The sequence below is a fragment of the Diceros bicornis genome, chromosome 16, assembly GCF_020826845.1.
Source record: "Diceros bicornis minor isolate mBicDic1 chromosome 16, mDicBic1.mat.cur, whole genome shotgun sequence".
In the NCBI taxonomy this organism is placed as follows: domain Eukaryota; kingdom Metazoa; phylum Chordata; class Mammalia; order Perissodactyla; family Rhinocerotidae; genus Diceros; species Diceros bicornis.
In genome coordinates, this window is record NC_080755.1 from 14301117 (window position 1) to 14328626 (window position 27510).

At 39.4% G+C, this 27510-nt stretch overlaps 1 protein-coding gene and 1 long non-coding RNA gene across 5 annotated transcripts in view; one reads left to right on the top strand and one right to left on the bottom strand.

Moving 5' to 3' along the window:
- The window catches only part of THOC1 (THO complex subunit 1), a 54557-nt gene extending 52849 nt beyond the window's left edge, over positions 1-1708 (bottom strand). For 2 of the 3 annotated variants that reach the window (XM_058556847.1, XM_058556848.1), the window contains exon 1: positions 1603-1705. In XM_058556847.1, coding sequence (XP_058412830.1) covers positions 1603-1656 — 54 coding nt within the window. In that variant the 5' untranslated portion in view covers positions 1657-1705. Of the gene's footprint in view, positions 1-1602 lie in introns of all 3 variants that reach the window. The other variant, XM_058556845.1, reaches the window with a different exon arrangement.
- LOC131415308 (uncharacterized) lies at positions 1288-27198 on the top strand. 2 transcript variants are annotated; one of them, XR_009222397.1, is made up of 3 exons: positions 1288-1435; positions 22046-22119; positions 25440-27198. It is a non-coding gene; the product is annotated as an uncharacterized LOC131415308 (long non-coding RNA). The 2 variants fall into 2 exon arrangements; XR_009222396.1 differs by lacking the exon at positions 25440-27198 and adding an exon at positions 11298-11354 and having other exon boundaries at positions 22046-24220.
- Positions 27199-27510: the final 312 nt, after the last annotated feature.

The following is a 27510-nucleotide window of genomic DNA, read 5'->3' on the forward strand; positions in this document are numbered from 1 at the left end:
CTCGTCCAAATTCTATCCATTCTTCAAGACCCATCTCAAGTCCTACCTCCTTTAGGTAGCTTGATCAGCACAGTCCCTGCTGACTGTCTTAAAGTAGTCATAATTGAAAGACAAGAATATTGCAAAGTCATTCATTCTGTGAAAATTCACATACACCTGCAAAGTCATCTTATTGCCTCATAGGAGTTAGATTTATACTGTAAATAGGCTGTGTAATCTCGGGCCTATCGTTTTATCTCTTTGTGCTTCATTTTCCTCTCCAGTTAACTAAGAGGGATGTTGTAGATCCTTACAACAGCAGTGGCATCACCTCCGAACTTGTTAGAGATACAGAATCTCGGGCCCCATTCTAGACTTACTGAACCAGAATCTACATTTAACAATTTATCTCTAGGTGATCCCACTACACACGGAAACTTGAGAAACAATGGACTAGATGATCTCCAATTAAATGGTCCCTTCCAGGACTAATGTGATCTTGGAGATTCCTCAAGTTACTCTTAGCAGAACTTCAGAGCACCAGGGATTACAGCAAAATGCACAGAAGGAAAACGATTCTGATAACATAAACAACATATAATTTGGTAAAAAACAAACACCACACTGTATGAAAAAAATAATACCTGAACACAAGAAAACTACTGACTACAAAGAATCAATTTTCTTTCACAGAATTTTCATTCGGGCATGACTACAACTACATGAGCATAGTTAAGCATAATCAGTAGTTTCATGACTTGAAATATTGGCACAAATGCTAAAGACAAATACAGTCAAACAATTTTGAACAGAGTTCTTCATGTTTGGGGCTATCATGGGCAATATAAAAAGAATACTGGGTCTGAAGTCAGAAAAATCAGTGAAGTAAATCATTTAACTTTGGGGGGGGCAGTGTCTTAGTTTTTCTCTCATATACAACGGATAATAAAACTTACCTACTTCACACTCCTATTGTAAGAGTTAAATAAGCCAACATGAAAACGCTCTGTAAAGTGTTTCCCAAAGCTCCAACTGCTTTTCCCCAAAGCGTAAGAATAAAATAACATCTGGCAACCTTTCCCAAGCTGATCTGTTTGCCTCTTCCCACTTAGGATCTCCTCATCGATCTCTTAGGAGCGAGATACTGAGAGTTACAAGTGCAGGGAACAGACAGACGGAAAAACCACCTGGCAGCTTAGGAGGCAGGGCAGGAGCCGGTTCTCTGGGCTGAAACCACGCCCGCCTCTCCGCACACCCCCCCGCCCCGCGTAGCTCCCCGTCCAGTTCCGGAGACACCTGCCCCGCTAAGCGAGCACTGACGAGGAGCTGGCCCGCACCGGAGGTAGTCTGCGGATGAGCCCTCCACGCAGGGCTCCAAGACGCCCAGACATCAGGGTCCCGGGGCCCGCTGGCGGGAGAGCGGAGGCGGACAGCAAAGGACTGGCGAAAGACGCAGGTAAAGCGTCTTTCCCACCTCCAGCCCCTGACGGGGCCGGGAGCCCACGCCGCAGCGTACACGCCTCGGTCCTCACTGTATCCCAGGGCAAAATTTGAGTAATTTCAGAGAGAGGAGGGCAAAGAGTAGCCCTGGGTTAGGCCTGCCCCCTCCTGCCTTCCGCTCACCGTAAACCGCGTCCGCGCTTCGGGCAAACTGAAGAGCTGCGGCGTCGGAGACATCTTCCCGGCTGCGCTGGCCCGCCACCGCGCTGTGGCGCCCGCTGATGACGTCAAGCCGAGAGCAACGAGATTGCCGGCTCGGTGCACGGCTAGAGCGGCGTGTGAGCCAAGGGGGGGGCCAGCTGCCAGTCCGGAGACTCTGTGGGGACCGCCCACTCAGGTGGGCGTTGGAAGCCTGAGTCAGCCGCGCAGAGCCTAGTCCGGGTTTGTGGCGTACCCTTGGGGTGACGGCATTTGGGCTGCCTCGTCCTGTAAGCTCTGCGCTGCCGGGCGGGCCCTAAGCCGGGACGCGCACCGGCGGTGGTTTTCCCGGTTTGGGGAAGCCGGGAGGGTGGCGGCTAGTTACGGCTCAGTGCGCCGCGCGGGAAGGTAACCGCTGCCCGAGAATCCAAGGCAGGCGGGTTATCTGGGCAAGTGTTGGCGGTGGCCGGGGACCGCCGGGCCTCAGTCATTCTCCCCGAAGGAGTGGTCTCAGCTCCGGATTTACGTATCAGCCCTGTAGTTCAAGTGCTCTGTGGCTCAGGAGCAGTTCCCTCTTCTGTGACATAGAAATAATGCCTGTATCACAGGGCTGTTGAGAAGCGCGAATGAAACCATGAAGGCAAGTGTGGCTTGTAAAGCAATATAACTTATTGTTAATATCTTGGACTCAGTTAACTTTGGTGGCACGTGGAGGTCTCTACTGAACGATCAAGACCGGGGAGGAATGCCATACTCGGCTCTGATTGGAAAGTGGGTGGGCGCCGCGTCCAGGTAGAGGCACCCGTTTCAAAACGCTGTCTCCTCAGCAGTTTCCTCCTTTGTCTCCTCTCACTGGAGAGGCTTGGTTATGAGAAGCCAACTGTCAGTAACTTTCTCAGTTGGCATTGTGCTGTGGGGAAAGAAGCACTGACCCAAATACGAGGAACTTCCTGCCAGCTCTTATTCCCTTCCACGTGTACCTAAATGAAGAAAGCTAGGTGCGCTTTACATTGTTCCCCTCGTTGACATCCAACGAGAATACGGGAAGCTAACAAAAAGATACTTTTGCCTAGTTTTGCCCCTAAGTGGGGATTGATAACAGTGATGGCTACCTACAGCACGGCACTCTTTTTTAGAATCAGCAGAATCATTCAGGTTTGATTGTATGACTTAAATTTCCAAAGAGGCAAAATAAACTGATATTAGCTGATTTAATAGGTAGCTAGTGTAATAGGATTATTATTATGTTACAGATGATTATTAGCTACCTGGAGCACAATTAAGACCTGGGAGGTATATAAGATTATTTTTTACCAAAACCCAAACATAAGAAGAGCTGGAGTTGATTGACTCGTCCATCAAAGCCCAGTGACTTAGAATTTTTGTTTATTCAGCAAACATTTGTTGGCCATTTTATACACAGTGGACAGTGTTTGTTGAATGAATAATAAATATATGAACAAATGATTGAACAAAATAATATAGTTTAATTCCTGTTTTGAGGAGCTCTGGTTGGCATAAAAGAAACAACTACAGTATACAATTTCTATCGTGAGTAATTTAGGTAATAACTGCTGTAGGAGATCAAAGGAGAGAGATCACTACTGTATGAGGTAGTCAAGGAGCCTTTATGGAGAAGATAGAATATGAGCTGGACTTTGAATTCCAATAGGCATAGGTAAGAGTGGGAAGAGGTAAATAGGAAAGACATTCCAAATGGGGAGAATGGTATGAGCCGAGGTATGGAAGGGAGGAAACATAGTGAAAGACAGCTGTTTATTTTGACTTTAACCTTGGGTTCTGAACAGAAATAGTGCTGAAAAGTCAAGTTGGAACAAGATTGTATTAATGTTTGAGGCCAAAGAATGTTGTGGGTTAAAAATGGCTTTTATGGTTCCTACTAAGTTACAGCAGCAGTATATTTTGGGGGGAGGAGAAAGTGAGCTGTTTTGCTGCTACCAAGTGAAGCAATACCAGATAAAGAAATAGTAGGAAAAAAGCAGCAATCATCAGGTGATAATGGGGAGTTATTGTTTAATAGGTACAGATTTCAGCTTGGGATGATGAAAAAATTCTGGAGATGGATAGTGGTGATTGTTGCACAACAATGTGAATGTACTTAATGCCACAGAACTGTACACTTAAAATGATTAAAATGCCAAATTTTATGTATATTTTACCACAATAAAAAATAAAACCTATTTTTAAAAAGCAGCAATCTGATGCTAGATAGATTAAAAAGAGCTAAGACATCATAGACATCAGTATGATTTGAGACCTCAAGATAAGATTATATTTAGATTTTATTTATTTTTATTTTTTCCCCCCAAAGCCACAGTAGATAGTTGTATGTCATAGCTGCACATCCTTCCAGTTGCTGTATGTGGGACGCGGCCTCAGCATGGCCGGAGAAGCGGTGCGTCGGTGCGCGCCCAGGATGCGAACCCGGGCCGCCAGCAGCGGACAGCGCGCACCCAACCGCTAAGCCATGGGGCTGGCCCTAAGATTATATTTAATAAAGCAAAGAAGTAGTAATGCATTTTAAAAAGATGTCATTCAAAAATCATTGCAGGGGCCAGTCCGGTAGCACAGGCGGTTAAGTGCACGCGCTCCACTGCGGCGGTTGGATCCTGCGAGCGCACCCACGCACTGCTTGGCAAGCCATGCTGTGGCGGCGTCCCATATAAAGTGGAGGAAGATGGGCACGGATGTTAGCCCAGGGCCAGTCTTCCTCACCAAAAAAAAGAGGAGGATTGGCAGATGTTAGCACAGGGGCTGATCTCCTCACAAACAAACAAACAAACAAAAAACAAAAATCACTGCAGTAAAAAATATTTTAGCATTTAGATCACGTTAAAAAATCTTTATAATTCCCAGTGTACTTAACATGTAGTATCTCATTTGATCCTCTAAATGATATTTTGAGGTGGGTAATACAGCTATTATGCCCATTTTACACACAAGGAAGCAAACTCAAAGAGGTATGGTTCTTGATAGAGGTAATTGGCAAAATGAGACCACTCAGGGGTTTTGATTCCAAATTTCGTGCTCTTTACACCATGTTATACTGTTGTAAGTAATTGTCAAGTTTTATTGAGTACATTCTATGAGCCAGACACTTTTCTTGTATTATTTCTACGCCTTACAACAGCATTGTACATAGTTATCTATCAGTGAGGAAACAGGCTCATCTGTCTTAGGTCACATGGCTAGAGAAAGCTAGTTTGGGATTTGAGCCTACCTTTAATCCTTAACTCTTGAATCTTTACCAACAGACATTCCTATCTTAATGTCTCATACATTATTTCCTTACAGTTGGATAAGGGTAAGGATCATATTGTCATCAATAACAACGAATTATAAGTTTTCAAAAGTTTGTAATAATAAAGTTCAAAGGGCAGACATCCAATAACATGTAACCTCTTTGCTTACGTTTATTACGCACTGGTTTTTCCTCTTATGCTAGTGAGGTAAGATGGACCAGGAACTGCCTCTCTGTTAGGAGATACCCTCCATTGGAAATTCCAGGGTGGGTGGTTTAGTTCAGTGCCAAGCATTCACATCTTCATTCCTCTTCTTTTCCTTGCTGTGCTCTTACTTGGATTCAGGTTACCACTGGAGTGGTGAGATCTAGGAGAAAAGGACCAAGGAGGCAGCCTCATCTGCTTTTGTTCTAGTCCTTATCCTCTAGCCCAGGCAAAAGGAAACTTTTTGCTCCATTCTCATCAGTCAACCACATTAGGATGTTGAATTGCAGCTTTTGCTGGTTCAAGTTCTGGGCCCTAACCATCTTTACCCTTTTCTCTCTCTGTAATTTGAGTGGATTGAAATAATGATATTGACAGGGAACTGATGTTTGAGCAAAAAGCAAAATTGAGCAAGAAAAATGAGACTCCTTCATTGGGAGAGGAATGGAACTGAGAAGAATAAAAATGGAAGAAGGATAGCACTTTGTGTATATTTTGGGACTTACAGTTTTGTGGAAAAAGAGAAATTACATGAAAACTGTGTGGGTGTTGTCTTTTTTATAGGGTGGTGGCAATTTTCAAGCATTTTATATTAATATTGTACTATTTATTCAACACATATTGAGTGCCTACCATCTGCCAGCCATAGGTAGAATATTTTTGGATTATATACGCAGTATTATTATTTTATTAAATTGTAAGTACTGTACATCATTATTTAGTGTACATTGAAAAAGCCTGTTTGGTGAGCTTGGTTGGACCACAATACGTGAACATAATTCAAGGTGAGAGAGAGAATAGTGAGTGACTTCTTGCCACGGTAAGCCCAGCTTCCCTGCAGGGTTAGGCAGAGATTTTGCCTGAAATTGCGCATTGCTTGGCTTGTTCCCCTTTCCTGTCCTGTTTCCCTCTCCCTTACTAGTTTCTCCTGAGAGCACCTTAGTAAATTATTTGCTCATGAATTCTCACCTCAGGGTTTGCTTCTGGAGGTCCTAATTGTGTTAGTTTGGGTCTACCAAGAAGCAGACACCAACACAGGATTAGATGTGCAAGAGGTTTATTATGGAGTCAGTAGGAGCAGGCAGGGAAAGAGAGCTTGCAGACCACAATGCAGGGCTGACACCTGTGGAAGGAGAGAGGGAAGGAAGGAAGATTAGGTAGGAAGTTTCTGAGTGAAGTGCAGATCCAAGAAAGGTTTGACTTTGCCAATGGCGAGTCCTTAGGCCAAACTTCTTCTTAGAGGAGTCCCGTGGTTTGCCAGAATGGACCTGCACTAGTACCTCTGCCATGTTCAGTCATTGACTAGAAAGCAGCCCTCAGAAAGCCTGGCCTTGGTGCAAATGTGGTTGATCCAGAGGTTAACAGCTAAAGCTGTCAGTCAATTATACTCCCCACAGCAAAAGATCTGAGCGGAGCATTATATGACCACCACACTGTCCTAACATATTGATATAATAATATTTTATTCATTTTCAGATAATATTTTCTTCAGTTGTTTATTCTCAACAAATATATATGAGCCTGGCACTGTGAACAAAACAGAAGAGTTACTAACCTCATGGAACTTTTAATCTGTGCGAGAGCAGATTTTTAATAAAGTAAATAAAAACATAAAAGAATTTCACTATGTGATAAATGCTATGAAGGAAATAATAGCATCTGTTGAGTGCTGTTGTGTGCTTTAGTTCTAATTGCTTTACATGGATGAACTCATTTAATCTTCCCAGGAACCTTATGAGGTAGGTCTCTCTATTAGTCCCAGTTTACAGGTGAAGAACCTGAGGTGAACACTGCTTAAGTAACTTAGTCCCAAGGTCACTCAAAATCAAAGGAATGAGAGACTGAGATAGAGAATGCTTGGGCAGTATTTAAATAGAGTTATCAGGAAAGCCCTCTCTGAGGAAATTATATTGAAGCTAAAACTTAAAGTGTGGAAAGGAATTAGTTGTATATTTGTGAGGGTGGGATTTGGCAGGGGAAGGCAAGAAAGAACATTCCAGGTAGACAGAACAGTGTGTGCAGTGGCTTGTGTTAGGAAGAAGGTTAGCATATTTGAGAACTGAAAGAAGGCCATAGTGAGGAAGATGGAGAGCAGTGGAAAATGAGGTTGGAGAAATGGACAGGGCCAGATTGTTTAGGACCTTGCACTTCTCTGGAGTTTCGTTTTCTTCTACTGCATGCTACAGCCTCTGGAATCTCACTGAACATGTAAAGTTTGTTTTAAAAGTTCTTTTTTTTTTTTTTTTGCATAAACTGTTTCAGAGGAGAGTCGTTTGCTTTCATTAGTCACCTTGCTTCCACTCTGGAGCATCTGATTTCCTTCATATGACTGGTGATTTTTCATTATGTATTCATGTTTATAAATGAAAATCAAGTTGTTCAGTCCTAATAGCTATTGCAGGGGCTGCTCAGCATATTTTCCACTCCTTACTTGCCATTCCCACCCCTCTTTACCCCATTCTTGTAACAGACAAAACAGTTGTGGGTGGCTAGCTACCAGGGCTGGCTAGCAATAAGTCTTTGAAATTTTTCTTCTGCAGCTGGAAAATACGTCTGCTGTACTAGTTAGAGTTCTTTTTTATAAACACTAGAAACCTACTCTGGTTAGTGTTTTGAGAAGTAAATTATTGAGAGGGAATCAGGAAGTTCACACAACCAAGTAGAAGGCTGGAGATAAAGCTTGGGCAGCCCTCAATGGAAGTAAGACATAGCTTCAGTCTTAAGATGACCCCACTAACACCATCTCTAATGGTTTGGCTCTGCTCCTGGATTCTGTGGGCCCTGGACACTTGCTACCACATCATTGAGCATTCACCACCACACCTTGCTGCTGCAGCTATCCTACATAATCTCCAGCTCTCAAACCTTTGCACCTCTTCCTCTAGATTCAAGGTCATGGCCAGGAGTATCTGATTGGCTACACTCAGGTCTTGTGCTCATGCTTTAGCTTCCAGAGAACAGGAGAAGTTACACCCATCCCTCCTTGCTTTCAGCCTCTTTAGTGAGCTGCAGAGCCTTGTTTTGGGATTTCCTTTCAGTTGGAAAGGGTATTTGGATGCCAAGCAGCCAGTAGGATAATATCCATTGGTCATACTGGCTGCCCAGTTACAATTCTCTGTCACCTCAGGGGCTGTGGTGAATATTGAGCTCATGTTGCCATCTTCCCTATCCCTTGGAGAAAGCCCATCTACAGAAAGAGAAAATGAGGCCAAGACACATAAACAGAGCTGAAAGATGGGCTATAGGAAATGAAAAGAGAGGAAGAGAAAGATGTTAGGTGGGGAGGAGAGATGTAGGTGGAGAGAGAGTTGGGAAAGTGGTGGGAAGAGAGATTAATTGCAGAATAGTTTGAGCTCTGGGCTCTTTCATGTCAGATGACAGCTCTATTTTCATCTTCTAAGTTAGAGGAACCATTAAATCCCTTTTATAATAGCTTAAGGCTATTTGGAGTTGGATTTCATTCACTTGCCATCAGAGTCCCAATTAATGCAGGAGCCGAGGTGGTTTTCAGCTACAGTTGTATGAGTTATTGTTTAGTTTCCTTTTCATTTCTCAATCCCAGAAAGAGGAGGCTGGGTCACCCTCCTGAAATTTTGAATGGGGTGGATCGACTTTCAAATGATCCAGTGTGCTGGAAATTATGGTCTAACAGAGGTCCACCTCTATTACCTCCCATGAGCCAGGAGAAGTCTGTAGTTGAATTTTGCTTCTGAGCAGTGGTGGATCTTTATCTAGATGCACAGGAAATTAGCAGAAATGCCTCCTCTTAGGTGAGAAGTGACTTGAGTGGCTGTAGACGTGAATAAGAGTCTATCATTACATGACCAGGAGGCCATCTGGTAAGTGAGATTCCTTTTCTATAGTAATGGTGACTCTAAGCCCTCAAATTATGTCAACAAAGCTTGGGAAGTTTTGGAGAGGGATGGAAGAGGAGTGTTTTAGTCTGGGTTACCCTCAAAAGTAGAGTTAGAGACCTGTGTCTAGATAATTTATTTGGAAAGTGATCCAAGGAAGCAGTGAAACCAGGGAGGATGAAACAGAAGGAAAAGCCCTTACAAAGATGCATTATAGTATTAGTCACTGCTATGGGTGATGAGATCAATTTCACTGGAATCTTGAGAAGCTGTATATGATGTGCCTCAAAATTGCCTGCCCAAAGAAAGAGGGGGAAAGCATTTATCCATTGACTTCCAATCTCCATTCATCAAAGGCTGACTCATGGGATATTGCTATTGTGCATGTAGGAATACATAGAGGGCTCCCACAGGGGTTCTGTGCAATAGCACAATATTAGAGAAGCCCTGGGGCAGAAAAAAAAATGTATGATGCAGCTGTGGTGAAGTGCTGTCAGTTTCACTTGTGTGGAGCTGGCTGTCATAGCCATGGCTAGAGTAAAAGTGGGTCCAGTGGATGTGAGGCAGGGCCAAGAGATGGCCAATATAAGGGGAGAAAATGTGCTGAATTCAATCATAGATAAGGGGAGCCAAAATAAACTATTTAGTTGGGTCTCAGCTACAAAAAAAAAATAGATTCAAGTATATGATATTAAAAATGTAAATGATAATCATCAGTGGAATCTAAAATAATATGTATACCCCCAATATCACTGGAGAAAATAAGAAAAAATATATAGTTCATATAACAAGTTAGAACACAAAGGGAACTGCAAAATCTCTCATATCTCCCTACCTCTCCCTCTCTCTTTCCCTCTCTCTCTCTTTCTTTCTCTGTGTCTGTGTTTGGGTGGGGAGACAGAAAGAGAGAGGGCATATGTATAAGTATACATATACATGTGTATGTACTAAAGTATAAATTATGATGGTAGAAACAAAAACAGGCATATATTAAAGCAATGGTGGATCTAGCCTGAAGTTTATACAATTTGGGAGGGGTGGTCTTTAAGAAGAATAATACAAAATTACAAATACGAAATTAGATATGAAAGTGAATATTTATTTGGAATGAGAAAAGGAGTGACAATGCATCATAGGTGTCACAAACATCATAAAATTGAGAATAACATTAACTGCCTGATATCCCTCTATAATACTTTTCTCCTACATTTTTGAGTGCATATTCTTTGACCACCTCAGCACGTGACAATGATTATGTATATATTTTTTTTTTCAAAATTAAGGACCATTTAATAGAGAGAAGGCAGATTGAAGAACATATTTGCAGCATCTAACACTGATTAAATGATTTAAAAAGAGAATATACATGCAATTGTAAATCTCCAAGAAAAAGACAAAAAGCTTGATAGAAAAATGAACAAAAGATTTGAAAAGGCACTTCACAGAAGAAGAATCCAAATGTCTGACAAGCATATGTAGAGTTTTTCAAACTTACTATTAATCAAATAATTGCAGATTATAACAATGAGATATAATTTCACATTCATCAGAATGTTGAAAATCAGAACATGGAATCATTCCAATTACTGGCAAGGATGTGGGTAGACAAGAACTTTCACACCCTGCTGGCAGTGTATACTGCAACAGCCATTCTGGAAAGCCATCTGGCAATATTTAGCAAAATTACGTTATGTGTGTTTCCTGTGACACAGAAATCTCAGTCTTAGTCTATATTTCAGAAAATACGTGCACAAATCACTATGGTGATATTTAGACACAGACTCATCTTAGTATTTTTTTATGGTAATAGAAAACCTGGGCATCCTAGGTGTCTATCACCAGGGAATTGGTCAGTGAAATATGGTGGCTATAGACCATAAGGCAGCAGTAGGATGCAGCAAGCCACACATGCATATAGCAACATAGACGGCATAAAAACAGAGCATTGCACCAGGCAGGAAATTGATCAAGATCACCACACACACATATACACACATATGTGCACACACAAATACACACACAAAAATAGTGATTTATTCCATCGTTTGAATGAGGTAGAATGACATGATTTTAGACCAGATATGTATGTTTAACAGCAAATATCTATGGAAGACTTAATCAACTGCGTGTGTGTGTGTGCATATATATGTATGTGTGTATATATATATGTATATATACACGAGTGTGTGTATGAAACACATAGTTTTATTTTTTTATTTTTTTAATTTTTTGTTTATTGCAGCAACATTGGTTGATTATGTATATTTTTAAAAGAAGAACAGACAGATAATTCTGTTTTACTTAGCATAGTGGATATTTGTTATTGATAGTTTAGAAAAGTTTTGATTTTTCTTTTCAGTTTTACAGCTCATCGGATATGCCACATCCGTGACTTCCTCTGCAGTTTCCTGCTCAGGTGATCTTTGTTGCTTTGACAACACCAGCCCTTTGATTTCTCTTAGTATATCACCTGACAGCTACAGCCAGAGCTGGCCCAGCCAGACATGCTGTCTCTGCCATAGGTCCCCCTTCCCCCCACTGCCCCCAGTAAGCCAGTCTTTGGTGGGGAGAGGTAGCCATGAAACTTGAATGTTGAGCCCTGTGTGGGGAGCAGAGCAACATCTTTTTAAAATATCTTTTCCTTTGGGCCCTGGATGCTTCATGGGGTCCACCAGGGGCAGGTTGTCAATGAGGGTCAAGAAGATGCAGGAGCACAGGCAGTTCTGCAGATAAAATGGAATGCTAAAAAATACTTGATTAATCAAAAGATGTCAGGAAAGGAGGAACAAAGATAAGATGGGACAAATAGAAAACAAATAGCATGCTGACAGACTTAAGTCCATCTGTATCAGTAATTGAATTAAAAGTAAATGGAATAATAAAATAGGTGGAATAAAAAAAATGCAATGTGGAATTCTGGATTGGATCCTGGAACAGAAACAGGACATTTATGGAAAGACTGGTGACATCCAAATAAAGTCTGGAGTTTATGTAATAGTAATGTGCTAGTGTTGGTTTTATAGTTTTGATAAATATACTATGCTTATGTAAGATATGGACATAGTGGAAACTAGGTGAGAAGTATTCACGACCTCTCTGTAATATTTTTGCAACTTTTCTGTAAATCTAAAGTTATTCCAAAATAAAATGTTTATTAAAAAATGTAAATAGACTAAATATCAAATAAAAATCTTATAATGTCAGTCTGGATTAAGAAAATAAGACCTAGCTTATGCTGTTTACAAGAATACACTTTAAAAATAAGATCAGATAGGGGGCCAACCTGGTGGCATAGCAGTTAAGTTTGTGCCTTCCGCTTCGGTGGCCCGGAGTTTGCGCATTTGGATCCTGGATGTGGACCTACTCAACGCTCATCAAGCCATGCTGAGGCTTAATTCTGAGGCGGCGTCCCACATAGAAGAGCTACAACTCTACAGCTATGATAGACAACTATGTACTGCAGCTTTGGGGAGAAAAAAGAAAAAGAGTAAGATTGGCAACAGATGTTACCACAAGGCCAATCTTCCTCAAAAAAAAAAAAAGGATCAGATAGGTTTAAAGTAAAAGGATGGAAAAATACTTGTGTAAACACTAATGATGAGAAATATAGTATTACTATTTAATATTGGGAAAAAAAGCCCCCTAGGCAAAGGGTATTATCAGATATGAAGAAAGTCATTTCATAATAATTAAAGATAATCTCATTACGAAAACAATAATCCTAAATGTGTGTGCATCTAAAAATAAAACCTCATAATACATGAAGCAGAAATTGGCAGAACTAAAAGGGTAAATAGAAAAATCCATAATCATAGTTAAAGACTTTAATACATCTCTCCCAGTAACTGATAGAACAAGCAGAAAAAAAAATTAGTCATAGGCTATTTTGAACAACACTTTTATCCAACTTGACATAATTGATATTTGTCAATTACGTAGAATGAATTTTCTCTTCAACTGCACGTGGATAATTCACCAAAAAAGACCATATGCTCAGCAATAAAGCAAGTCTCAAAACTTCCAAAGGGATAACTCATATAGGATATGTTCTCTGACAATAATGGAATTTAGAAATCGATAATAAAAGGATATCTAGAAAAGTCACCAGATATTTGGAAATTAAGCAACAAAATTCTGACTACCCCATGGGTCAGAAGGAAATCACAAGGGAATTTAGAAAATGTGTACTAATGATAATGAAAACATACCTTACCAATATTTGTGGATGCAGCTAGAGCAATGCTTGGAGGAAAACCTATAGCTTTAATGTATTTTATATAATTTGTAAGCATTTATTAGAAAAGAAGAGAGGGTTAAAAATCAATGATATAAATTTCCATCTCAAGAAGTGAACAAAAGAAGATCAAATTAAACCCTAAGTAGACAAGTAAATAATATAAAGGCAACAAAATAGAAAACAAATAATAGAAAAAATGAACAAAGCCAAAAGTTGGTTCTTTGAAAAGATGAATAAATTGATTAAGCTTTAGCAAGGTCAAGAGTAAAAAGAGAGAACTCAAATTGTCAATATGAGAAACAAAAAATGGGACATCATTACAGATCCTACAGGCATTAAAAAGATATTATGAAGATAGTGTTAAAAAACTTTAAGGCAGGGGCCGGCCCGCTGGCGCAAGCGGGTAAGTGCTCGCGCTCTGCTGCAGCGGCCAGGGGTTCCCCGGTTCGGATCCCGGGCATGCACTGACGCACCACTTGTTAAGCCATGCTGTGGCAGGGTCCCATATAAAGTAGAGGAAGATGGGCACAGATGTTAGCCCAGGGCCAGTCTTCCTCAGCAAAAAAGAGGAGGATTGGCATCGGATGTTAGCTCAGGGCTGGTCTTCCTCACAAAAAAAATAAATAAAAAATGTAAAAAAAAAAAAAATTTACAAACAAAACAAAACAAAACAAAAACTTTAAGGCAATAAATTTGACAATTTAGAGGACATGGAAACTTTTCGTAAAACACAACTTACCAAAATGACAAAGAAGAAATAGAAAATCTAAATAGTGCTATACCTGTTAAAGAAATTGAATGTGTAATGAAATCCTTTCTTGAGAGCAAACTCCATGTCAAGATGGCTCCATTGGTAAATTCTACCATACATCTATGGAAGAAACAATACCAATCTTACACAAAGTCTTTTAAAGAATAAATGAGGAGAAGACTTACCAACTTGTTTTATGAAACTAGAATAACTCTGATATCACACCCTTAAAAGTACATTATAAGAAAATAAAATTACAGACTAATATCCCTTATGAACTTAGGTGCAAAAGTCCCAAAAGAAAAAAAGCAAATCCAGTGATATATCAAAAGGACAGTACATCATGACCAAGTAAGGTTTATTCCAGGAATATAAGTTTACTTGAACATTTGTAGTAAGTCTATGTAATTCACCATGTTATCAGAATATAGGAGAAAAATATAAATATAAGCATCTCAATAGATACAGGAAAAATAATAAAATTCAACATCCATTCATGATTTTAAAAAATATCTCCAAACTAGGAATAGAAGAGGAATTTTTCAGTCTGATAAAAGGTATCTTAAAAAATCTTCAGCTAATGTCGTGATAGTGAAATAGTGAAATCTTTGTCCCTAAAATCTGGAAAAGATAATGATCACATTCACCACTTTTTTCAACATTAAAATGAAGGTCCTAGCCAGTGTATAAAGAAAAAAGCAACAAAAGACACAAGGATTGGAAAGGAAGAAGTAAAACTGTTTTTATTTGCAGATGGCATTTTTTTACACCAGAAATTCAAAGGTATAAAAAAAGTATATGAAAAAAAAACTATTAGTACTAATAAGTTAGTTTAGAAAGATTACAGGATATAAGATCAATCTATATTTTTATTTCTGTATAGTAATTGTAAAAATTTGGAAAATAAAATTGAAAATCAATGCTGTTTATAATAGCATAAACAGTGTTAAATACCTAGGACAAATGTAATAAAAGATGTACAAGAATTTAAAAACACTGCTGAGATAAAGAAAACATAAGAGAAAAGACAAACCATGTTTATGAATTTGAAGATGCAGTATTGTAAAGGTATCAATTCTCCCCAGGTTGATTATAGGTTCAACACAATCTTAATAAAAATCCCAGCAAACTTTTTGTAAAAATTGATAAGCTGATTCTAAAATTTACACAGACATGCAAAGAATCTAAAATAGATAAGATAATCTTGAAGAAGAACAAAGAGGAATTATGCTACCAGATTTGGAGACTTTCTATAAAGCTATTGTAATTAAATCAATAAAATAATGTAATAAGGATAGAAAAGTAGACCAAAGGAACAGATTTGAGAGTCCAAATATAGACTCAGAAACCAAGTACTTGGTTTTTGAAAACATGTAAATGGAATCCTATATGGAAAATGAAGATCTTTTTAATAAATAGTGCTGAAGCAACTGAATATCCACATGGGAAAAAAATGAACCTTGACCCCTACCTTTCATCATGTCCAAAAATGACTTTGAAATTAAATGAAATAGAGAATAGAAGAACAATAGAAAAAAGTCAATGAAACTGAGTTTTTTTTTAAAAGATACACAAAATTGATAAACCCTTAGCTAGACTAAGAAAGAAGAAGACTCAAATAAAAAAATGAGATAAGACATTACAACTGATGTCATAGGAATAAAAAGGCTCATAAGAGATTACTATGAATAATTAATTATACACCAACAAACTCGAAAACCTAGAAGAAATGGACAGATTCCTAGAAATGTACAACTTAGTGAGATTGAATCTTAGAGGCGTAGAAAGTCTGATCAGACCTATAACTAGTAAGGAGATTGAATCAGTAATAAAAAACCTCCTAATAAGAAAAGCCCGGGACCAGATGGCTTTACTGGAGAATTCTACAAAACTTTAAAGGAAGAATTAATGCCAATCCTTCTCAAATTATTCCAAAAAGTTGAAGGGGAGGGAACACTTCTAAATGAGGCCAATATTACCCTGATATCAAAGCCAGAGGAAGACAACACAAGAAAAGAAAACTATAGGCCAATTTCCCTAATGAACATAAATGCAAAAATCTTCAACAAAATACTAGCAAACTAAATTCAACAGCTCATTAAAAGGATCATACACCATGACCAAGTGGGATTTATCCCTGGGATGCAAGGATGATTCAACATATGCAAATCAATATATGTGATACACCACCTTAATGGAATGAAGGATAAAAAAAAATCACATGATGATGTCAATAGATGCAGAAAAAGCATTTGACAAAATTCAATATCCTTTCATGATAAAAGCTCTCAATAAGTTAGGTATAGTAGGAATTTACCTCAGCATAATAAAGGCAACATATGAAAAAGCCAACCCCTAACATCAAACTCAATGGTGAAAGTTGAAGGCTTTTAGTGTAAGATCAGGGTCAAGGCAAGGATGCCCATGCACCACTCCCATTCAACATAGTACTGGAAGTCTTAGCTGGAGCAATTAGGCAAGAAAAAGAAATAAAAAGCATCCAAACTGGACAGGAAGAAGTAAAATTGTCTCTGCAGATGACGTGATCCGATATATAGAAAACCCAAAAGAGTCCGCTAAAAAAACTGTTAGATTTAATAAATGGTTTCATTAAGTTGCAGGATACAAAAGCAATATACAAAAATCAACTGTGTTTCTTTTTTTTTTCATAATTTTATTTATTTATTTATTTTTTCCCCCAAAGCCCCAGTAGATAGTTGTATGTCATAGCTGCACATCCTTCTAGTTGCTGTATGTGGGACGCGGCCTCAGCATGGCCAGAGAAGCGGTGCGTCGGTGCACGCCCAGGATCCGAACCCGGGCCGCCAGCAGCAGAGCGTGCGCACTCAACTGGTAAGCCACGGGGCTGGCCCCTCAACTGTGTTTCTATACAGGAACACTGAACTATCTGAAAAAGAAATTAAGAAAACAATCCCATTTACAATAGCATAAAAAGGAATAAAATACTTACGATTAAACTTAACAAAAGAGGTGAAAAACCTGTACACTGAAAACTATAAAACACTGATGCAAGAAATTTAAGAAGACTAATAAATGAAAAGACATCCCATGTTCATGGATTGGAAGAGTTAATATTATGTGCATACTTTCCAAAACAATACAGATTCAATACAGTCCCTATCAAAATTCTAATGGCTTTTTTCACAGAAATAGAAAAAACAATCCTGAAAGTCATATGGAACCACAAAAGACCCCAAATAACCAAAGTGGTCTCGAGGAAGAAGGACAAAACTGAAGGCATCATACTTCCTGATTTCAAAAAATATTACAAAGCTGCAGTAATCAAAACAGTATGGTACTGGCATAAAAACAGAAATATAGGCCAGGGGAACAGAATAGAGAGCCCCAGAATAAATATATCCAGGCATATATGGTCAACTGATCTTTGACAAGGGTGCCCAGAACACACAATGGGGAAAGGATAGTCTTGCAATAAATAGTGTTAGGAAAACTGGATATCCACATGCAGAAGAATGAAATTGAACCCTTCTCTCACACTATATACGAAAACCAACTCAAAATGGATTAAAGACTTAAACGTAAAGCCTGAAACTGTAAAACTACTAGAAGAAAACCAGGAAAAAGCTTCTTGACGTTAGTATGGGCAATGACTTGTTGGCTGTGACTCCAAAAGCACAGGCAACAAAAGCAAAAATAGACAAGTGGGATTGCATCACACTAAAAAGCTTCTGCACAGCAAAGGAATCAAAGGAGTAAAGAGACAGCTTACAGAATGGGAGAAAATATTTGTAAACCATACATCTGGTAAGGGGTTAATATCCACAATATATAAGGAACTCCAACAACTCAATAGCAAAAAAACAACCCAATTAAAAAATGAGCGAAGGACCTGAATAGACATTTCTCCAAAGAAGACATACAAATGACCAACAGGGATATGGAAAGGTGCTCAACATCACTAGTCATCAGGGAAATGCAAATCAAAATCACAGTGGGGTATCACCTCACACCTGTTAGAGTGGCTATTATCAAAAAGACAAAAGATAAGTGTTGGTGAGGGTGTGGAGAAATGGAAACCCTTGTACACTGTTGGGAGCAATGAGAAATGGTGCAGCCACTATGGAAAACAGAATGGGGTTCCTCAAAAAATTATAAATAGGTCACCATATAATCCAGCACTCTCACCTCTGGGTATCTATGTATATATCCAAAGGAAATGGAATCAGTGTCTCAAAGAGGTATCTGCTCTCCCATGTTCATTGCAGCAGTTCACTATAGCCAAGACATGGAAACAACCTAAGGATTTGTTGATGGATGAATGGATAAAGTAAATGTGATACACACACACTGGAATATTATTCAGCCTTAAAAAAGAAGAAAATTCTGCCATTTGTGACAACATGGATGAACCTGGAGGGCATGATGCTAAGTGAAATAAGCCAGACAGAAAGACAAATACTTTATGATCTCATGTATATGTGGAATCTAAAAAAGTCAAACTCGGGCTGGCCCCGTGGCGTAGCAGTTAAGTGTGCGCATTCCGCTGCTGGTGGCCTGGGTTCGGATCCTGGGCGTGCGCTGATGCACCGCTTGTCAGGCCATGCTGTGGTGGCATCCCACATAAAGTGGAGCAAGATCAGCACAGATGTTAGCTCAGGGCCAGTCCTCCTCAGCAAAAATAAAAAGAGGATTGGCATGGATGTTAGCTCAGGGCTGATCTGCCTCACAAAAAATAAATAAATAATAAAAATTAAAAAGTCAAACTCATTAAGCAGAGAGTAGAATGGTGTTTGCCAGGGGCTAGGGATGGGGAAACGCGGAGATGTTAGTCAAAGGGTACAAACTTTCAGTTATAAGATGAATAAGTTCTGAGGATCTAATGTACAGCTTAGTGACTATAGTTAATAATACTGTATTGTATGCTTGAAATTTGCTAAGAGAGTAAATCTTAGGTGTTCTCATCAATCACAAAAAAGGTAACCATGTGAGATGATAGATCTGTTAATTAGCTTGATCATGGTAATCATTTCACAATATATACTATATCAAAACATCACATTGTATATGTTAAATATATTCAATTTTTATTTGTCAATTGTACCTTAGTAACACTGGTTAAAAATTAAAACCTGCCTTAGCAGATATGAACATATTAGAACCATAGCAATTAATATGCCATAGTAATGGTTTAGGTAAAGATAGGCTAATGAAAGAGAATAGGGAGCCCCGAACAGACCCACACGTATGTAGAAAATTTATCTATGTTTCATTGTATCACATTATAAGACATTGTGACTAACAGTCAATAGGAAAATGGGAGATTGTATGATAAATCATTCTGAGTCAATTGGGTATCTACATGTGAAAAAAAAATCACTCATATCATACAAAAAAATACTATGTACATTAAAGACACAATATGAAATGAAAAATTATTTAGAATATGTCTTAATTACCTTGGAGTACAGAGATATTTCTCAAACAAAATACAAAAAACATAAACCATAAAGGAAAAGATTGATAATTTTGGCTACATTAAAATTAACTTCAGCTCATCAGAAGACATGATAATAAAAATGGAAAGATGGGACTTAGAGTGGTGGAAGATATTTGCAATTCATATAACCAGTGATTAGTGTCTAGAATATACTAAATCTTTTATATATCAATAAAAAAGTGGCAAACAAGTTAAAAATGGCAAGACATAGCAGGAAATTCATACAGAAGAGGAAACCTGAAAAGATGCTTAACCTCACGAGTAATCAGGGAAATGCATAAAACAACACAGATATTGTTTTCTCATCTATCAGATTGGCATGACTTAAAAAAGCCTGATGAATGTTGGTGAGGATGTGGGGCATGTATACTCAGCTGATGGAAATGTCACCTGGTACAACCATTTTGGAAAAGAATTTGGCATTCTAGTAAGGTTGAAGATGTAATACCCTTCAATTCAACAATTCTACTGTAGGTATAAACACAAGAAGATGTCTTACATATGTGTACAAAGAAACCTGTACAAGAATGTTTATTTCAGTACTGTTGGTAATGCCACAGAATTGGAAATGCCGTGTCAGTCAATGAATTGGTGAATAAATTCTTAAATATTCATTTGATGAGTGTAAGGCAGTGCAAATGAAAGAACTAGATTGATTGCCAAGGAAAGAGCATTTTGTGGATGAAGATTTTTTAATTTTGCCATGAAAATGTGATCATTTAACTTACTTTGCATCTTTCTATTCATAGTGATATAAATTATCCTAAATTCCATTGGGATGATACCGTCTTTGAAGTAACTGTTCTTACCACAAGAGGTCAGCATTTGCATGGAAATATTTCCTCCAAAGTAGTACAGTGGAAAAACAGAGACAAAAAAATGTGAACTTTTTGTATTTAGATATATTCCTATCTGAAGTGGGTTCTGGTGCTTGGGACTGGTACTGACCTTCAACTGCCTTAGTCAATGCAAATTTTAAGTAAGGTATTACAGAAAATGGTATGTATAGTGCTGTGTTAGAATACTTCATTTTCACTTGTTCTGAGCAACTCAGCAGCTCCATGCCACATAAGTCAAGAAGGTTTATCTTGATTTTGATGGTGTTTTTCTTTCAAGGAGTTCCTCTAATGGCTATTTATGTCAGTTTAAAGAATAAGGGACACATACCTTCATCAGAGGGAATTACTAAGTTATGATTATTTCATGAGGTTTTGTGACCTTCACTCTCACATGTATTATTTTTATTAATATCTCTTAGAGGAAAATGAAGCACTGTGCTCTCAGGGCTAGAAGAGATCTCTGCTGCTTGATTCTGATTAGACTTTCCACTACAATGTTTCTTCATTCAGCTCCAGCTTCCTTCCATCCACTTTGTAAATGGAAAGTGGTGAAGAGTTTCCTGTTTTGAAGTCAGCACCAGACCTACATTAAATTGTCAGCATTGATGGCACTGAATCATAGACTGGGAGTCTAAGACAGCATTTTTATTCAAACACCTTCCCCATAGTGCTTAGCATACCGCCTTGTGCTTGAATGTGTGCCTTAATGAAAACAGAAACCTGATCAATCCATTCCCAACTGAAAATCCTTCAGTGGCTCCAAATAGCTTTCAAGACCTAGTTGAACTGGTTCCACATTCAAAACTATCCATATGGCCTTGCCTAATCTGTCACCCTGTTATATTAATATAATCATATTAATAGTCAGTTTCTATGTGCTAAGCACACATCATATGCTATCATTGTCTTTCATACTTTATATACATGATGTCATTTATTGCTTACTTTTTGAGATATCGCATGCAAATGAGGAAACCAAGATTCAGAGAACTTAAAAAATCTTTACACAACTGAGATTTGAACTTGAGTGTATTTGACTTCAAAGTCATAAATAAGTATCATACGTTTCTCATCTTGCTTTTCTTCACAACCATGCAGTTTGCAGTCAGACTGAGTTACTCTCAGTTCCTTTTATGTCTGATAACTTTTACATACATTTTTGCTCCTTCTGGAATGCCTTTCTCCCCTGCTCTAACTGGTCAAACCCTTCTTGTGTTTAAGACTCAGCTTAGTTATCACCTGCTGTGGTTGACCCTCCCTGATCCTCAACTGTGTTCTTGACTCTACTCTGAGTTACAGAGTCAGAGTCCTGAGTAGCTTTCTTGGAATGTGTATGTGGGAGTGAGGCAGGGGGTTGGGGAGGTAATTGCCAATGCTACACTGGAAGAACCATTGCTCTGTGCAGCGCGGAAATCCGTTTTTAGCTTGAACTCCCAACAAGGAAGTGACTCTTCTTTCCAAAGGCAGCAAAATAAGTCCATCTCCTTTGACCCCGGGATATATTCACTAGGAGAGAGAGAGTACTGACTGAAGCAGTAACTAAAGTTTCAAGACAGTCAGAGGGAGTTGCAGGGCTTAGAGAATAGAAAAAGATATTACCTGGGTTAACAAATCGAATGGGCAGCTGTATTTAAAGGCTAGACTTGAAATGAACTTTGAGCCTTTGCAAATACAAATACCAAAATGGCCTGAAAAGTGAGGAACAACAATCCCCATCCAAACTACTACAGGGAGGATTTGGATACTCAGAACGGGCAAATCCAGAGAAGTAACAGCCCTTTCTTAAAATTCTTTTCTGTAGGTTATTGCTGTGTGAGCATGCTACATGGGAACAGAACCTTTGAGGGATTGTGTCTCCAACAGTCCTCAAAAATTGTGAGCTAGACTTTCACTTAGATTTGTAGCATGAGTGTTGCCTTTCTTATCTACCTATGGCTTCTTCCTCTTTTTCCTTTTATTTGCATGTTGAACAGTTTTCTGGTTGACAAGACTCTGAAAATTTCCAGGCAAATTATGGTTCCATTTTCTTGAGAGGAAGGAATTCTTTAAAGATATGGCCTTATTAGTTTCCTATTTCAAGTATTTTCTTTTCATCACTCATTTTGAAAATGTTATGAGAAAGAGAAGGGAATTAGCATTTACTGAAGATATGCAACATGTCAGACAACTCTTTCACATGCATTGTCTGGTGTAATTCCCAACACAGTCCCTGTGATATGTTAGTATTATCCCCATTTTATAGAGGAGGAGGTAGGGACCGAGAGAGATTGAATAACCTGCTGGTCAGTGGGGAAGCTAAGATTTGAATAGCATTGAGTCCGATTCCCCTACCCCAGGGTTTCCCAAATTTTGATGAAGAAGAATTTTTTTTGTTTTTTGGTGAGGAAGATTGGCCCTGAGCTAACGTCTGTTGCCAATCCTCCTCTTTGTTGCTGAGGAAGATTGGCTCTGAGGTAACATCTGTGCCCATCTTCCTCTATTTTGTATATGGGATGCTGCCACAGCATGGCTTGATGAGCAGTGCGTCGCTCCCTGCTCAGGATCCGAAGCTGCGAACCCTGGGCTGCCAAAGCAGAGTGCGTGAACTTAATCACTACGCCACTGGGCTGGCCTCCCTGTATTTTTTTTTTTTAAGGAAAACATTTCCACAGACCCCTTGTGTTGACTAAAATTATTTTATGTTTTTTAAGTGAACAATCATAAAAGTAGATGTAAACTTCTCATGATTATGGCATTTATATAACTACAAATATACAAATTAAATAGAAATGGAACTTCAAAATCAATAAAATTCAAATTAACATTAATAAGGAACAACTAATACATTTTGTTGAAATAAAATTGGGGCTTGCAATATAAATTTAGTATTGATTCCTTTTTAGTTTGGCATTTCTGTCTGCTGTGTGATGATTCCATTTTCACAATATTGTTTTCTTTTTTAAATACTGTGAAAATCCTAGATTTTTACAGTGCATCGTGATACAATTTAGCCTTTGGCCCAAATGATGATTTTGTCATGAAATCCGCCTGTGTTCCTGTTTCATCAGCCCATGACAATAAAGAAAAGAGCTTTATTACTGGAATGACCTCTCCTTGTAGATGGGTCTTTTCTCTGCCTTTTTCACTGTTGTATTCTCAGTGTCTGGAACAGTGCCTGGCACACAGTAGGTGCTCAATAAATGTTTATGGACCATAGGAGTTAATGAACAAAGAAATACTTGGCTGATACATTATTAAATGTAAATGTTGGCCCTGAAATCTTGTGGCAGTAATAGATTATAAGATGGTCGTCCAGATGATCCAAAATGTGCTTATACTGCTGAGATAATACTTCAAGATATTTATTTGTTGATTTCTCCCTGTGTTTTCCCTCTGCAGCCCTTCCCTTTCTACTACCCCAGCCATTCAAGCAGGTACTTGGGTTCTAGGCCTGTGACCTCATGAGAGGGATGTGGTGGGTCAGAAAAGCAGAAATCATTTGCAGGCTTTCTTAGTTTGTATTCCCTAAGCCTCCAGATGAGAGTGCCATTTCTAAGTACAGCCTTCCTCAATGTGCTGCTTATCTTCCATTCGTACCTCTAAACCCACTCTCCATTCTGCTCCATCCTGATCTGTGCTCTTGGAGGCTGACTGTTATGAATTGCATGACTGGGTCCTCTTGCTTTTGGCTTCTGCCTGGATTTGGCCAGTGGGAGGCACTGGCATGAGATTGGGGGACTACATCTCAGTGATTACTTGTTTGGACAGATGTCCTTCCTCCCACACAGCCCCCCATGCTTTGATATTTGGGATCTGTGAAAGGTCATGGAGTTGTGGCAAAACCGTGGAGATGTGGGGTGAGGGAGCAAGGAGATCTGAGGTTAAGTTGTCTGTCCTTCTGGGGGAATGGTAGACTCAATGTTAGAAATTAAGTTTAATTACAGAGAATTAAGTAATACATTTTTCCGTACATAAATTTGCAGACTGAGAGTCATACTCTCCATGTTGTATTTTTTAAAGATTATCATTAAAATGGAAACTCAAAACTTCAAAATTGTTGTAGTGAACTCAATAGACCCCATCCAGGAATCCAATTTGAGATATACTACACTACGTCATGCTAAACTTTGGGTTATAAAATTCTAACAGCTGGTTTCTTGTGTGCATGAATAAAATTTGTGATTAAAAGTTACGCTCTGGGGCGGCCGGCCCCATGGCTTAGCAGTTAAGTGCGTGCGCTCCGCTGCTGGTGGCCTGGGTTCGGATCCTGGCCGCGCACCAATGCACCGCTTCTCCGGCCATGCTGAGGCTGCGTCCCACATACTGCAACTAGAAGCATGTGCAGCTATGACATACAACTGTCTACTGGGGCTTTGGGAGAAAAATAAATAAATAAATAAAATTAAAAAAAAGTTACGCTCTGGGAGGTAGCAAAACATAGCGGATAAGAATGGAAAATCTCGATTCAGAATCCAGCTTTGCCACTTAACGGCTGTATGACTTTCAGTAGGTTGCTTAATCTCTCTGTTCCTCAGTTTCCTCATCTGTAAAAGTACACGAAACTTTGAGGATTAAGTAAGATAATATGTGTAAATAACTTATAAAGGTGTAATAATAATAATAAACATAACAAGCTGTCAATATGTGATTATTATTATTACTATGATTATTATGATCTCAGTAGTCACTCAAGCATTCGTTTCACTAATGTCTGCTTACACGAACCCTGCAATGCACAGCAGGAGGCACTCATGCAAAGATGAATAAAACATTTATCTGCTTCCAAGCAGATGGCAAGCCATTCATTAAGAAATCCATTTCTGGGCCGGCCCGGTGGCTTACCGGTTAAGTGCGTGCGCTCCGCTGCTGGCGGCCCCGGGTTCGGATCCCGGGCGCGCACTGACGTACCGCTTCTCCAGCCATGCTGGGTCCGCATCCCACATACAGCAACTAGAAGGATGTGCAGCTATGACATGCAACTATCTACTGGGGCTTTGGGGGGGGAATAAATAAATAAAATCTTTGGGGAAAAAAAAAGAAATCCATTTCTTCTTTTTTTAGGGCACACAGCTAGACTACCTTTCTTGCACACTTGCAGGCAGGTATAGACTGTAACTAAGTTCTAGCCAGTGGTTTGTGAGTAGAATTTGCTTGTCACTTTTGAGCCAGGGTTTTTAAGAGGCAGATGTGCCCTCTTCATACTTGTTTCCTTCCAGTGTTTGAATGCAGAAGATGACAAGGCCCTAGGAAATGACAGCCACAAAACAGATGGAGCCTTGGTTCCTGAATCGCCATTGGAAGAGAACTGCCAAACCACTAGGAATATCTCCCTCATACTGAAATATGGGCAAGAAATAAACTTCGATGATCTTTAAGCCATTATACACTTTTTTGAGGGGCTGTTTGTTATAGCAGCTAGTGTTATCCAAATTAATACAATTCTCTCATGACTATAACGGTGATGGAACATATGGAAAGGGTAGATTTTTGCAATCAAATATATTGTCTCATTGGATTCAAATGGAGGGGGAGGGTGGAGAAGAAGCAGAAAAATGGAATCCTTTTACATCTTGTTTTTTTTTTTTTACTGAAGCTAGACCCCTCCCAGATCCTCCTGGTCTCCCCATTGTGTTTCACCCTGGGCAATGTTTTCCCCCGACCTCTTCATCATTTTCTTTGTTTGTAGAGCTCCCAGGCAGCAGCCTCCTCAGCTCAACCATGAATAGCATCTGCTAGAAGTGCTGGCCCCTTTTTATATCTGGGTCAGGCTTTGTGTGTCTTTCTGCATTAGTATGATAAAGAGCTCTTCCTGACCCTATCGTTCCTTTCCCAAATGATCAATTGGCAATTTGTACAGTGAAAGATTTGTCTTCCAACAGTCCATAAATAATGCAACTTACTAATTAAAGGAATTTCATAATACACAAGGCACTTAAACTGTTTCTTTTAAAATACAGTATATGCTTACTTTTGGAAAATATTTTTTACATTTCAGGTTAATGCACATCTACTTCTTGAGACAAAATACCTTACTTTCAATCAGCACTTTCTGGAATGAAAGGCCTACACTTTCACTAAATGGCAAAAACAGGTAGTGGTTCCCACACTATTTTATCACCATCCTCCAACCTAAATTATGGTTTGACAGAGACATTTCTTAGCACACCAACACACACCTATTTAGCAAATCTGTATGTGTCCCCAGACAGGCATCTCCAGTGGGGTCAAGTGAAGATTGGTTCTGAGGGTGCTGCTCTGATTCAGGGTAGCACAGGGAGACCTGCCTTGGGTCAGTTCCAGTGTAGCCTGCTCCAGGCTCTGTCTGGAAGCCTCCCTAAAGGGGAAGTGTGGGTGGTGTCCAGTTCTCTCCCTTCTCCAGGGCACTGCCAATCTGCAGCCTTAGCTTGAAAGGTGTAATAACACAACTAAAAACAAATCGTAGGTACATTTTTACCTGGAGTTGCCAGCTGTCCTGGATTGACCATTCTCATCCAATAAGCAAACCTGAATCTCAAAGAAAAATAAGCACTTCAGAAAGATTTGGAAGTTCTCTTTTTTCAACTCCCAAAACCTGAAACCAAAAGAAGGCAATACTTCTTAAGTTGCTCTATGTAGATTCAAGTGCCTACTTTGTTAATATTTGCTATCAGGACTTCATTTTACATTTTAAAATAATATTTCAACTCTGAAAAAATTTACTCTTTGGCAGGTTTTCAGGAAATAAATGTTTACCATGTGAGATTTTAGAAAAAAGGAAGGGAAATTAGTCACTCAATACTTCGAAGCATCCAGCAACTTCTAAATCCCTGGAAAAATCAACACAAGGCAGACCTCTTGCAGGTTTCTTAACTTCCCTATTCTCCTAGGAATGCCAATCTCTCAGCTGGCTGGAACACAATTTGTGAACCAGGACTGGCCCAAACCAAATTGTAGTTCTTCATTTTCTATAGCAATGGCATTCAAACTGGTCATAACAGCCACAGCCTAAAGTATGTTGCCCCACCGGGGGCCGCCCCCCCCCCCAACCGCAGCCCCACAACTGGGCAGAATGGGGTCTGGCACACACATATTTTTCTGACCTGCTCTGTAGAGGGTGTCATGTTCTGGCCCGTCACTAGAGTAGTACTGACCACCTACTGGGGAAGGAACTTACGGGAGAAACTATGCATTCCCCAACCCAGCATTACTCTCTGCTTTGAGAGGGTGGGTTGCCAAGGAAAAGCACAGACTTAAGTGCCAAGGAGCCTCACTCATATCACATCTCCGCCCTGAACCTACCACAGCAGG